The sequence below is a fragment of the Amphibalanus amphitrite genome, unplaced genomic scaffold (assembly GCF_019059575.1).
Source record: "Amphibalanus amphitrite isolate SeventyFive unplaced genomic scaffold, NRLGWU_Aamphi_draft 000908F_arrow, whole genome shotgun sequence".
NCBI classification, from domain to species: domain Eukaryota; kingdom Metazoa; phylum Arthropoda; class Thecostraca; order Balanomorpha; family Balanidae; genus Amphibalanus; species Amphibalanus amphitrite.
Genome location: NW_024882402.1, coordinates 74098 through 86723, shown reverse-complemented (window position 1 = coordinate 86723; position 12626 = coordinate 74098). Strand labels below are relative to the sequence as shown.

The following is a 12626-nucleotide window of genomic DNA, read 5'->3' as shown; positions in this document are numbered from 1 at the left end:
GGAGGGCGCCCGAGGGAGCCCTCCAACCGTATTTGGAGGGCGTATTTGGAATGGGCGTCCTCCGAGGGCGCCCTCTATCCGTATTTTCCCTGTAAACACATTCGCGATTGGAGGGCGCCCTCCAGTCGCGATTGTTTTTCGATTCGATTATATCACAATTGCATTTGCGATTGGAGGGCGCCTTCGGCGCCCTCCAATCGCAAAGGGCGCCTTCGGCGCCCAAGGGGGGGGCCATGGCCCAGTGGCCCCCCCCCTGCCTACGCCCCTGCCTATGACCTGCCTCGATACCGGCACCGACTGACCACATCACAGATTGGTCACAGTGCGCACTGCGCATAGCACCCAACTGCGTGATTGGCCAACGGTAACTCTAAGGAACAAAATATAAATGAAGTTATTTATTTCTTTATAATCTTTAAAATAAAGTACATCCAAGCGGTTTAACTAGTGTTTTATCCTTTAGATCTTTTTATATATGACAAATTGAAAGCCATTTTTATACATATAGCATGACCTTTGTTTTGACAGCCGCATCCAACAGAATGTTCGAGGCATCTTCTGCGCATGAGAGACAAACTAGTTTTCAATAGTCGGAAACTTCAGAAATGTTGTTGTATTGGTGGATGATATAAGATTTCATTATTTCCTGATTATTTTGGAGCTATTTCCCTATTGGAACAACCAGTCTTCAACATGTCGTCCATAAGATCAATTGCAAGACATTTGAAGCCCGGTCTGAGGGTTCTAGGCTTCAATAAAGGAGTGCTGGGTTCGGTTAGAAATGCGGCACATTTCACATATTTTCCAGATACCGTTTCAGAAGCTCAAGGTAAGCTTTCAATATAAATGTTGGCATATTGGTTGGGGTACACAATATTTGCTTTGTGCAAAATTAACCTGATAGATAGATGTCATTGATTCCTGAACGTTATAATTATGGGCGGCGCAGAAGGCAATTGGCATATCATTTGACAGCACATTTCACATTAAGTAATGCATTTTGGGCTCTAAATATTTCAAGTTAACCTTTTTTAAATTAGGAATAAATTATTAGTTTCTGGCAAAAATTCGAAAATGGTCCATGGCTGTCAACACATGGCTGAGCCTTCCGTTAAGCAATACCTGCAGCTGCTTAATGCCTTAAATGCAAGAAGCAGCCAGATTTGTAATTGTTGCAAAGCATAAAAATCATGTTTAGCAAGATGTATGGTAGTTATTTATCATTCTTATATGCTATACTTTTACCATGTAGGTACCTATAACAAATTATCACATCACATGAATTGACATGAATTGACATGAATTTTCATTCATGATATGGTCATCAGTATTCTGGGAGCTTCAGTGCTTTGATACTTAGGTAAAAGTGGGTACCTGGATGTAAATGCAATATTTATACTTCTTGTCCTAGACAAGTTGACATGCTGTCTGAAGGGTAGGTAGGTACTAAAACCAGAGGTGCAAACTGAAGAAAAATAAAGACATGCATTTTTTGTATTTCTAAAGCAGACATGCTGGTATCTTTGCTTTAACCAGTCTACAATTTTTGCCTTGCTTCATAGCTCACTGAGTTAAATGCACCAGTCACATGTATAAAAAGTGATGATGCAACTATGATCCACTTTGTATAGGTACAGCCGAAAGGTGCAGCATATCTAATGACTCTCTCTCTGTCTCTCTCTCTCTCTCTCTCTCTCTCTCTCTCTCTCTCTCTCTCTCTCTCTCTCTCTCTCTCCCTCTCTCCCTCTCTTCCCTCTCCTCCCTCTCTCTATTCCCAGGGGAGACCACTCGGATGAACCTGTTCCAGTCAGTGAACAGTGCCCTGGACACGGCTCTAGCCACAGACAGCACCGCGGTCATCTTCGGAGAGGACGTCGGCTTCGGCGGCGTGTTCCGCTGCACCATCGGCCTGCAGGACAAGTGGGTGCCGTGACACTGCAGCGAGAGTGACAGAAGAGACAAGGAGCTCGTCGGCACAGTGCTGGTTATTCGGATATATCGTCCGAAAATATCGCAATTGTTGGTCCCGTAGCACAGTCGGTAGAGTCAGTCGATAAAGTGTTGGACTCTACGTGGTGAGAGACACGTCCCCTTCAAAAGTCCGAGGCTCGAGGCGCGATGTTTATGAGCCTCCTGGCGGGTATGGTTGCGGTTGGTGGCAGGCTGTAGCCAGGCGAAGTCAGTGAGTGGACCGGCCGTGCGTCGCTATGTGCGTACCAGGGCACTAAAGGTGCGTACGTTAAACTTCGGACTCTAAATTCTGTCATGGACCAGGAATTTTGCGATCGAAGGCCATGGGGCAGAGTCAACACAACAATCTTTGCTGGGGGAGGGGGGGGGTCTGTCCTTGTGAATCATAGCATTGAAAGTTTCGGACTTACTGCCGCTAACTTGAACTTATAAATGTCTTATCAGTAGTCATCTTGTGTTTTGTGATCTCTGATCTTTATCTGTGTGCTGTGACACCTCACCAGAATTTCTATCCCATAACTCTCTGACTTCTGACCTTTGACCTGACTTGACCTGACCTTCCGACAGACACGGCAAGGACCGGGTGTTCAACACGCCGCTCTGTGAGCAAGGTATCGCCGCGTTCGGCATCGGTCTGGCGGCCGCCGGCGCCACGGCCATCGCCGAGATTCAGTTTGCCGACTACATCTTCCCCGCCTTCGATCAGGTTGGTGGCGTGCAAACGTTAGAGAGGACTGGTGGATGTTTGAAAAAGTTTAACCTCGCAAAAAGGGCTGGTGACGTTGCACAAGTCCGGGTCGGCTTATGATTTGATATTGTATAATGGCATATGCCGTGAAGCTAACTGGGTCTACTGTATGTGTGTTCGTCTGACGGGGATGAATCTTATCATAGACATGCACGTAAATCTTCAGTTGCATGCCATCACCACAACCACTTTTGGTGCCTCAGTTTATACGAGGCCATTTTTAGTTTCACATGACTTCTCTGTGTAACTGGTATGCTCCATGCAGTCTGCTTCCCGACACACCCAGCTTCATCACCGACCACATATTCTGACCTCTGACCCCCCCCCCCCCTACCCCCCTACGCCACCAGATAGTGAACGAGGCCGCCAAATTCCGGTACCGCTCGGGTGGTCTGTTCAACTGCGGCAAGCTGACGATCCGCGCCCCGTGCTCCGCCGTCGGTCACGGCGCGCTCTATCACTCTCAGTCGCCCGAGGCGTTTTTCGCTCACGTGCCCGGCATCAAGGTGAGAGAGAGGAGGGGGAGAGGGGCGAGATGGGGAGGGGAAGAGGAAGTATCAGAAGGAATGAATGCGGTGCTTAGGAGAGATGATGGAAGCTGAAATAGTTATTTGAGGATTTCACAGAATTGAAATTAGTGAAGCACTATAATATTTACAGTGCTCTTGCAAGTTGTAGCTATAGATAACTTAGCCATTTGAGTAATTAGAACTACTTTTAAGAGTGCTAATGGATATGCTGGCGCTTATGTTTATATTTCTAACTGAATCTGTTATTAGAAACGGTGCAACTATTCCTTTTGTCATGATTTGTTGTAACCTTCAGCGCTTAGCTCACATAATCCATTTAGCATCCATTATTCTTCGAGATGACTGAGACGGCGAACAAAGCCCCACTGATCTGCCTCGTCAGTCATGAGTAATATTACATCCCAATTCTATCCACACAGGTCGTTATCCCCCGAGGGCCGATAAAGGCCAAGGGCTTGCTGCTGGCCTGCATCAGAGACCCGAACCCGTGCATCTTCTTCGAGCCGAAGGTGCTCTATCGTTCGGCAGTCGAGGAGGTGCCAGTGGCCGACTACACTGAGACCATCGGAAGGGCAGACGTGCTCGTCGAAGGTGAGATTTGTGGGGTTTGAGTTTCGTCTTAGTGTGAGGAGTGATAAAGGGAAAGTTTTGGAGGAGGAAGGGCGGAAGGGGGTGTCTTCCCTCCCACCATTTTCCTGCAGGGACGCGGGTGAATATTTGAAATGATGGTTGGATCGTTCAGACATGATATCGGTGGGGGCAATGTTGGAAATAAGACCCTTTGCTGGTCCCAGTCGGGTCCAAAAGTTTTTGTTCTCCTTTACATACTTATGTTCTGGCACCTGCAAATAAGTGTTTCTTTTGGGACATTATGAAAGACAGGCGGTGGCTTATACACTTGCAACATGCATTTGATGAAATTCACATTTTTATGTTGAATTAATTAGCTCCAAGGAATACTCGAAACCACTGACTTAACAAACTCTCCAGCTTTACTAACTCCTTTCCTGTCGGGTTATGTTTTGGGACGAACAGCTAACTCTCGTAATAAGTTTGATAATCGAACGCAGCCAGACGACCACTTTTGGCCAATATCTACTCACCAGTCGCTTGCCGATCAGTTTTCTTAAACCTTCCATCCTAGCCTTTCTTGCCAAGGTGCCCTCTATGCCTTCCCCCTGGCGGCACACTGGTGCCTTTGCATGTTCCCACTCGGCTGCGAGACCCTCAGCTGTGGGCTCACACGTATCCGACATGGTTATCTGCAGGGGAAGTTCCCAGCCAAAGCAGAACTCATGATTAACTAACGGCAGTCTCGTGTCGAAAAATCAGACCTGTGCGAGAGTGTTGAAAGCTAAGAGAATGCAACAGAAACAGGATTTTAGGAGGATGACACTTTCACGATATGCTCGCTCTGTCATGTATGTCATGTCTAGTGTGTCTACTCTAATTGCTTGCTATGACGTCACCTCTGCAGGTGATGACGTCACGCTGATCGGCTGGGGTACCCAGGTGCACGTTCTGCGCGAGGTGGCCGATTTGGCTGCCGAGAGACTCAATGTGTCGTGCGAGGTCATTGACCTTGTCTCAATCCTGCCTTGGGACCGAGACACCGTCTTCAAGGTGGGTATATGATGAGTGTAGGGGAGACTGGGGAAGGTCCTGTGGGCCTGTCGTTATATTCCCTCTGACTTTTATGTTACTCTACAGGATCTCTTGTTGGCCAGGACGTCTCCTAGCCTTTTACTTGTTTACCAAATCTCTTGTTTGTACCCTCTGCTACTGTGCATTATTTTGGTTACACTGCTCTCATTGCATTGTGTCATTATTGGGATGTCGTTCTTAATTTGATAGCAGTTATAGGACACACTCAACGTTTTTGTGTTTTTTTTTTTTCGCTCAGAAATGTTGCGCCTGGTTCAGGTATCCCGTGGACAGATGTCGCTGTTTTATCGGTCCGTTAGATGGCGCCCTGGTGTATGTAGATGACAGGTCTCACTATCAGCAGTGTGGTGTTTCTGTGACGCTTGGTCCGCGCTGGTGGTACTACATCCTTTGTTCGGTGCCATCCCAGCTACCTCTCTGCAACCCTTCGGTTTCGGTTCGGACTCTGTGCCACCGTTCTCAGCCATGACCGTGTGCACATTCTCCGTTTCAGTCGGTGTGTAAAACGGGCCGATGTCTGATCTCGCACGAGGCCCCTTTGACCGGCGGCTTTGGAGCCGAGCTGGCAGCCTCCATTCAGGTAAGGCAGGGTTAACCTGAAGGCGTGCTAACTGCCAAGAGCGAACTCTTACTTTTCTTTCTTGCCAGTAGTGCATTGTTTCAGCGATTGCTAGTAAGCTCTGCTGAATAAAGATAATGCAGTCCTTGATGAATCTGTCAGTTTCCTCCTTTCCTACTGGTTCTGCCTTTTATCCTGATTTATATTTCGTTCCTTTTTATTCTATGTTATTTTGCTTTTTTATTGTATATGAGCTGAGAAGCTCCGCTTTCATGTGCTAAAATGGTATGATCGCGCAGTAGCCTGCTAGACCGCACCCGATTCGCCCTGCGTAGGCCAGTGCTGCCCGCTGACGCTTCTCGCCTCGCCTCTCTCTGCCAGACGGACTGTTTCCTGAACCTGGAGGCGCCCGTGCAGCGGGTGACCGGTCACGACACGCCGTTCCCGCACGTGCATGAGCCGTTCTACATGCCGACCAAGTGGCGCTGTCTGGAGGCCGTTAAAAAGCTGGTCAATTATTAACGGGTCATGGCAGGGGCGCACCCAGGGGCGCGGCTAGAAACGCCGACAGAGGCGCTGGCAGGGAGGGACAGGAACCGACTGAAGGGTTGAGAAGGATGCGGTAGATACGCATTCGTTAAATGCTGCCAGAAGAACTTATGGACGTCGAGGACATTCAATCGTTGGGTTGTGATGGATGGTTTGACCTTGTGCAATCATGAAGGGGAGAAGTGGACTTGCGATTCAGGAATGCGGGAAAAATTCGCCTTGAGGTGTTCGTGAATCAGATTTGATGAGTTTCTTGCTGATTGGTTGTGGACTCAATCCATTTTCTTTCCGCGACTGTGACACACTGAAGGTAAACCATCTGAGGCGGCGCGTCCACCAACTGTATAGTCGGTCGAATATGTATCTTTCCCGGCCGGCCCTCCCCTCGCTGGGCAGGTCGGTAACTTGGCTGAATCCGCCGGCCGCTGCGAGTACTACGGAGGGGAGGGGACAGGTTGTGCGGTTGCCGCGTCGGCCAATGAGCGCGGACCTGGCGAGCGGGCTGGGCCACGGCGTGTTGACCTAATATGGTCAAAGGTTCATGCCCTGCGGGTATGGTCTGCGGCCAGCTGGCCCACTGATTGAGCCACAGCACCGGGTCGCGGAAAGGTTTCGATAGGTATCTGAATTGGAGAGTGGAGACCGTTAGCTTGAACTTGAGTGTAGTCGCTCTAGGTTTGAGATGCCGGGACCAGGGACCTGCAACACCATGATCCTGAATATATTGTGTGGATCGGGTGGCATTCAGATGAAGTTGAAATTTATCCCATTGACTTATAATGGGGAGGTTGTGAGATTGACCTGGTCATAGATAAAAAAATCCGAGACATACATTTTGTGGATATTGTCACCCTTACTAACTCCTGAAAGTTTCATATCGATCGGTCAACAGTTGTAGCTTTGGTGCAAGTTCAAACTTTTTGTGACGTTAGGTCACTCAAACCGACCTGTTGACCTGACCTTAAGTCATATAAGGTCAAAATTCGCACACAGTATGCGCAACAGATGGAAAAACAGGTATGCAAAATTTGGTGGCGCTGCACGCCGCCGTTTTTCGGCTATCTGCGAAAAACCTGGGGGGGGGGGGCGCAAATCGCCCCCCCCCCCGGCCCGGCGCAGGTTAAGATTTTCAGTAGATATGGCTTAACGCTTTCCCGTTAATGCCAAAAAAAAAAAAATGAAAAAAGTTTTTGCTTTATCAAAAAATAACCGGTCATAATTCGATTAAATATTTCTCTTGCGCTAATCATCATATCACCAAGCATTCGATCGTATCAAGAGCAACCAGGGGCGTAACCACTCCTTAAAAAATGGGCTGGAAATAACGCCCTCCGGGGGGCGGCATTAAATGCCAAGGGAATGGCGGCACTTATGTTTTGGGAGTCATGGAGGTGAGTGCTTGAGGGCCTTTACCGTGTCACTGTTGTGTATCAAGTACTTCCGCTTTGGGAAAGAAGAGCAATAATCAGCATTCATCAGCTGACTACACGTTGTAAGGGGCACACGCAGAGAACACGCCACAACTCTGGTCTTTGAGATTTGGTACTTCATGCGGTAGATATGCATGCGTAAGATCGGTGGCCAGCCCGTTGCTAGCAGTTTGACTTTGCTACTACGCACGTCGCACCAGATTGATAAATGACAGGCACACTCAATAGTTCACTTCATTCAGGTGACTTCAATTGCAATGGGATCTGAGTCTGACCATGGGCGTCGAAAGCGAGGGGACCTCAACGGTCTCTAAGGGCCGTTATTGGCCTCAGGGCCCTTACCGGCCTCAGGGTCCTTACCGGCCAGAGCGCCCTAACCAGCCTGAGGGGCCTTACCATCCCATTAGGGGCCACCTCTAGGGGCCCCACATCCGTCTGTGATGTTCCCACTCCAATTTCTCTGAGGGCCCCGTCATGGCAACTGATAGCCCTCACCGGCGCCTCTGAGGGCCCAAACCGGTCTCAAGTAGCCACAAAGTTCCCCATAAAAGCCCTACGCCGGCTTCTTAGTGCCCCTTGCTGGTCTCTGAGGGCCCTTACCGGCCTATTACGGCCACCTCTAGTGGCCTCAAACCCGTCTGTGATAGCCCCACACAAGTTTCTCTGAGGGCCCCCATAACGGCGACTCTGAGGGCCCACACGGGCGCCTACGAGGTCCCAAACCGGCGTATCTGAGGGTCCCATGCCCCCCAACTCTGAGGGCCTACACCAGTATCTCTAAAGGCCCTGTATCGGCGGTCCTGAGGGCCCCACATCAGTGCCTCGGACGACCCCACGCTGGTGACTCTGAGGGTCCCAGCGGCGTCTGAGAAAACCACGCCGGTGTTTAAGGACCCCAAAGGGCTCCTCAACGCACCATCGACTTCTGAGATCCCCTTGTCGGCTTATGAGGAGTCCACAACAGCAGCTCTAAGGGCCCCATGCGCGCCTCTGATGGTCCTGTGTCTCTGAGGAACTCCATATTGGCGCCTGTAAAGGGCCTCACCGGCGACTATGCAGGTCCCACACCGGCGCCTCTGAGTGCCCCACACTGCCACCTCTGAGGGCCCCATACCAGTGCTTCTGAGGGCCCCACACTGGCACCCCTGAGGGCCCCACACCAGTGCCTCATAAGGACCTAAATCAGCAGCTCTGAGGGCCCAACATCGGCGCCTCTGAGGGCCCCACACCAGCGCATCTGACGGCCACCCACCGGTGACTTTTGAGTGCCCTACATCGGCGACTCTCGAGTACCCCAACGGCGTCTGAAAGTATTATACCGGTCTCTAAGGACCCCACAGGGCTTCTGAAGGTAGCGCCGGCCTATGAGGACCCTTTGCTGGTCTGAGGACCCCTTGCTGGTCTCTGAGAGCCCCCTGCTGGCTTGTAAAGGGTTCAGACCAGCAGCTCAAGCCTCTAAGGGCCCCACATTCGTCTGTGACGGCCTCACACCAGTGTCTCTGAGGGCCCACAACGGCGCCTTTGAGGACCCTCACTAGCGTCTCTCAAGGCCTCACAGTAGCACTTCTGAAGGGTATACACCGGCACCTTTTTGGCCTCAGTCAGCAATAATACCTCTGAGGGCCCCACACCAATGCTTCCAAAGGCTCCTTGCCGGTGGCTCTGAAGGTCCTACACCGGCACTTCTGAGGGTCCTACCGAAGGCACCACACAAGTCCTTTATCACCTCGCTAAGCTTTAATTCCATACGGGCCTTCTGAGGGCACCACGCCAGTGCACCCATTGCATCACACGGGCAACTTTAAAGGCTTCACACTGACCTCTCTTGAGAGTCTCACACCGGTGCCTTCCTCTGAGGGTCCCATACCGGCTCATTGCCCACGGTCCGGCCACTCACCGGTGACGCTGAAAGTCCTCAACGGTGACTCTGAGGGTCCTACACTGAAGACTCTGGACGCCCCCACCAGCTTCTAACAGCACCACGCCGGCCTCTGAGGGTATCACGCCAAGACCTCAACGGATCACACACTCGCCTGTGAGAGCCCCACACCGACGCCTCTGAGAACCTCAAAGGGCTTGACCGGTGCATCTCTGAGGGCGTGACACTGGCATTCTAAGGCACCACGCTGGTCTTTGGGTGCCCAACGCACAGGCCTTCTGAAAGCAGTACGCAACTTTTAAGCAGCCACGCTTAACTCTCAGAGCCCCACACCGGCCTCTGATGGCCCCTAAGCTTTCGAGCCTGCTTAAATAGGACCCATTCCAGGCGTGAGCCTGCAGGACGAGATCCAGCCAAAGACCTCTCACCCACTCAAGGGCCCACAGTAGACCGAGGACTCTTTCAAGTGCTCAGCTTCAGATGACTCTGAGTCTCGCTACGCGCTCAGGACACTTCTCGTTGGCCCGGAAGGCTCACATCAAGCGATCACACAGAGCCATTTCGCGGTTTCGATGGTTGTTTGCGATCAGAGCGTCTCACCTGACGCTCTCATGGGCTGAATTCGCTAGGCGAGTCCCTTTGAGTTATCGAGACCAAAATGTAACACTTTGTGTTGGGCAGCATACAGAGCCCGCCAAAACGTGCGCACGTCCTTCACTTGCGCACGTTCAGAGGAGCAACCAAAGTCCAAACTGTGATACCTAGCCATGGAATTATGAATCCCCCGGTCCGCACGATGTTCACCTATATCGGACACGTTTCATCGCAATTCGCCAAGTCAATGCGTAGTTAGTATATATAAACAGCAGCAATTTAAGCACCCCTGACTGAGCTATCGCAAATATTTGCCAGGGGGAGGCGCGACTCCCCCCCCCCCCGGGCCGAGAGCGGCACAGATGTCGATGGAGCGTCATAGGGAGGGGCGAATCATTAAACGTTTCGACGCATTCTGAGAAGGGGAGGCACGTAAGGGCAGAGAGGCGTCTGGGGAGGGGCGGCAGGTAGCGGCGGCAAAGTGCCTTGGGAGGGCGGCGCTACTGCGATAGAACATTTTGGAGAGGGGCGGCGTGTTGAGGGCGGTGGGTTGTTGTGGCGAGGGGCGTCACATAGTGGGTGCCGAGGTACTGTGGGGAGGGCGGCAAGGCGTCTATGGAGGGCGGCACAGACGGTGGTAAAGCGTTGTGGGGAGGGGCGACGCATTGAGAGCGGCGGGGTTTTGTGGTGAGGGGCGGCACATAGAGGGCGCCGAGGCACTTCGGGGGGGGGGGGCACATATGGCGATAGAGCATTGTGGGGAGGGGCGGCTTATTGAGGGCGGCGGGAAGTTGTGGCGAGGGCAGGACATAGAGAGCGCCGAGGTACTCTGGGGAGGGGCGGCAAGTCATCTGGGGAGGGCGGCACAGCGGCGATAGAGCATTATGCGGAGGGGCGGCACATTGAGGGCGACGGGGTTCTGTGAGGGGCGGCACATAGAGAGCTCCGAGGAACTTGAGGGGGAGTCGGTGCGGGGGGCGGAAGGACATCTGAGAGGGGCGGCGTGTAAAGGGCACGAGTAGTGAGGAGCGGTACGTTGAGGTCAGGCGTATAGTGGACCGAGCAGTGCCGTTTCTTTTGCTTCGTTTTGAAGTCCGCGAGTCCCGCAATTGTAGACTTCCTCTACCGGGGGCGACATTTCAGCATCCCAAAAATGGGCTGGAATTTCCAGCGTTCCAGCCCGGTGGTTACGCCCATGAGAGCAACCATCTTAATTAAAGGAAAAGGGCCACCTTTAACATGGGGATTGAAACTGAGATAGCCATCTTGTAGCCCGTGTCCGAAAACTTACCTGTCTACCTCCTTACGGCCGATTTCGGCCTCCATTCGTAGTTATCGGCAATTTTAAAAGAAAATACGCCAGGAATGCGTCCTTATCCAAGGAATGCGTTCTTATCCGACAATACAGCCACCCGCGGCGAGGCTTTGGTTTTTTACCAATCAGCTCCAACCAGCTCAGCTTTAACCAATCAGCTTATCTGACACAATCCGACGAGTCTGTCTTCTGAACGCTGATTGGCTTGAGTGTGACGTCATCGCTATGCCATCATACAGTAGGTGCCGTAGAGAGTATCAACATAGTACCAATATGTTAAATAGTTTTAAATACTTTTTCGCGAATTGTACACTTCTGGCACCAGTTTTAAAAAGAAAATGAAAAATAATAATGTCAAAATGAAAAACAACGATATCTTCATATTTCACGAAGGTGGCCCTTTTCCTTTAATTTTTAGGTCAGCGACCCCTGTTGAAACACCAGATAATCCTTTGATAGCTCATAGCACTCAGTCTACAATTTACACGGCGCATGAAAGCACAGCCATCATTAGACCATCGCGCTGCCCTCACATTCGTTAGATTCCTAACGCATCCGCTTGCTCGCCTCTCCCGGCCAGACCCGCCGGAGCACCCGGCGGCGAGGCCGTCCAGTGCTGGTCTGCGGTCACTCTCCAGCCGGCCGCTGTGTAGCTCCGCCCCCCGCGCGTGACGTCACAGGGCCGCCAGAGCCGCCAGGGCGCTGGGGTGTGGGCTCAGCCAACTATCGAATCCAGACCGTAGCGCCACTTGGCGGCCGGGAAAGATACATATTTGACCGACTATACGTCCAATCGCGAATCCTTCATTGATTTGGTAGACTTCCCGCGAGTAAGGTCCAGACTGTGCAAATGCCCTGCAGACAAGAATTTACTGGGAACAGCAGTGAACGGATCGCCATCATCCGCTAAGGGACCGTGTGTCGCTTATAACGTGTTGCACCTTCCGGTCGCAAAGCTGGGAATGACCGGGGTATTAGTGTCGTTTGACCTTTTATAGGTTTGCATTGGCCAGTCTGTTGGCTCAGACTTCTGAAGCTTCTGGTAGGGACTTGAGGGTGGAGGGTAGGCATCTCACTAAACGCTGTAGGACTCTTGGCGTTTGGTAGCTCAGTGAAGCAGAACTGCGTCCGATGTGTAGATCCAGTGCAATATTATGTATCGAGTAGTGACTCGGTTCAGTGTGACGTTAAATAACCAGTGAACTGTGCGACGCGTTTTACCGAAATGGTGTTAGAGTGATGAGGTTTTTGACATGTGTTTGTGCGTTCTGTACTTGATCGTGTTGTGTGAGTGGGATAGGGGGGCTGTGAGCTCAGCTACGAATTGGTGGCGCAACGTTCACAGTTGTCCGCGGCGGCGGTAAAAATACAGCAAGTACGAGCGGG

General features: G+C 51.5%; 2 protein-coding genes across 5 annotated transcripts in view; one reads left to right on the top strand and one right to left on the bottom strand.

Annotated features, from left to right (window-relative positions):
- The window catches only part of LOC122367925, a 17281-nt gene extending 12825 nt beyond the window's left edge, over positions 1 to 4456 (bottom strand). Inside the window, exon 1 of the mRNA XM_043341459.1 lies at positions 4353 to 4456. Within this exon, the coding sequence (XP_043197394.1) occupies positions 4353 to 4388 (36 nt within the window). The 5' untranslated portion in view covers positions 4389 to 4456. The remainder of the gene's footprint in view (positions 1 to 4352) is intronic.
- LOC122367927 (2-oxoisovalerate dehydrogenase subunit beta, mitochondrial-like) lies at positions 569 to 12626 on the top strand. 4 transcript variants are annotated; one of them, XR_006254149.1, is made up of 9 exons: positions 574 to 829; positions 1779 to 1920; positions 2539 to 2677; positions 3070 to 3225; positions 3669 to 3840; positions 4727 to 4872; positions 5408 to 5494; positions 5855 to 6366; positions 12026 to 12626. XR_006254149.1 is itself a non-coding variant. In XM_043341466.1 (8 exons), the coding sequence occupies exons 1-8, from the start codon at positions 694 to 696 to the stop codon at positions 5993 to 5995; spliced, it is 1119 nt and encodes a 372-aa protein (XP_043197401.1). In that variant the 5' UTR covers positions 569 to 693; the 3' UTR covers positions 5996 to 6760. The 4 variants fall into 4 exon arrangements, 1 of the variants encoding a protein (XP_043197401.1); XR_006254148.1 differs by having other exon boundaries at positions 575 to 829; positions 5855 to 6332; positions 12102 to 12626; XR_006254147.1 differs by having other exon boundaries at positions 575 to 829; positions 5855 to 6332; positions 12082 to 12626.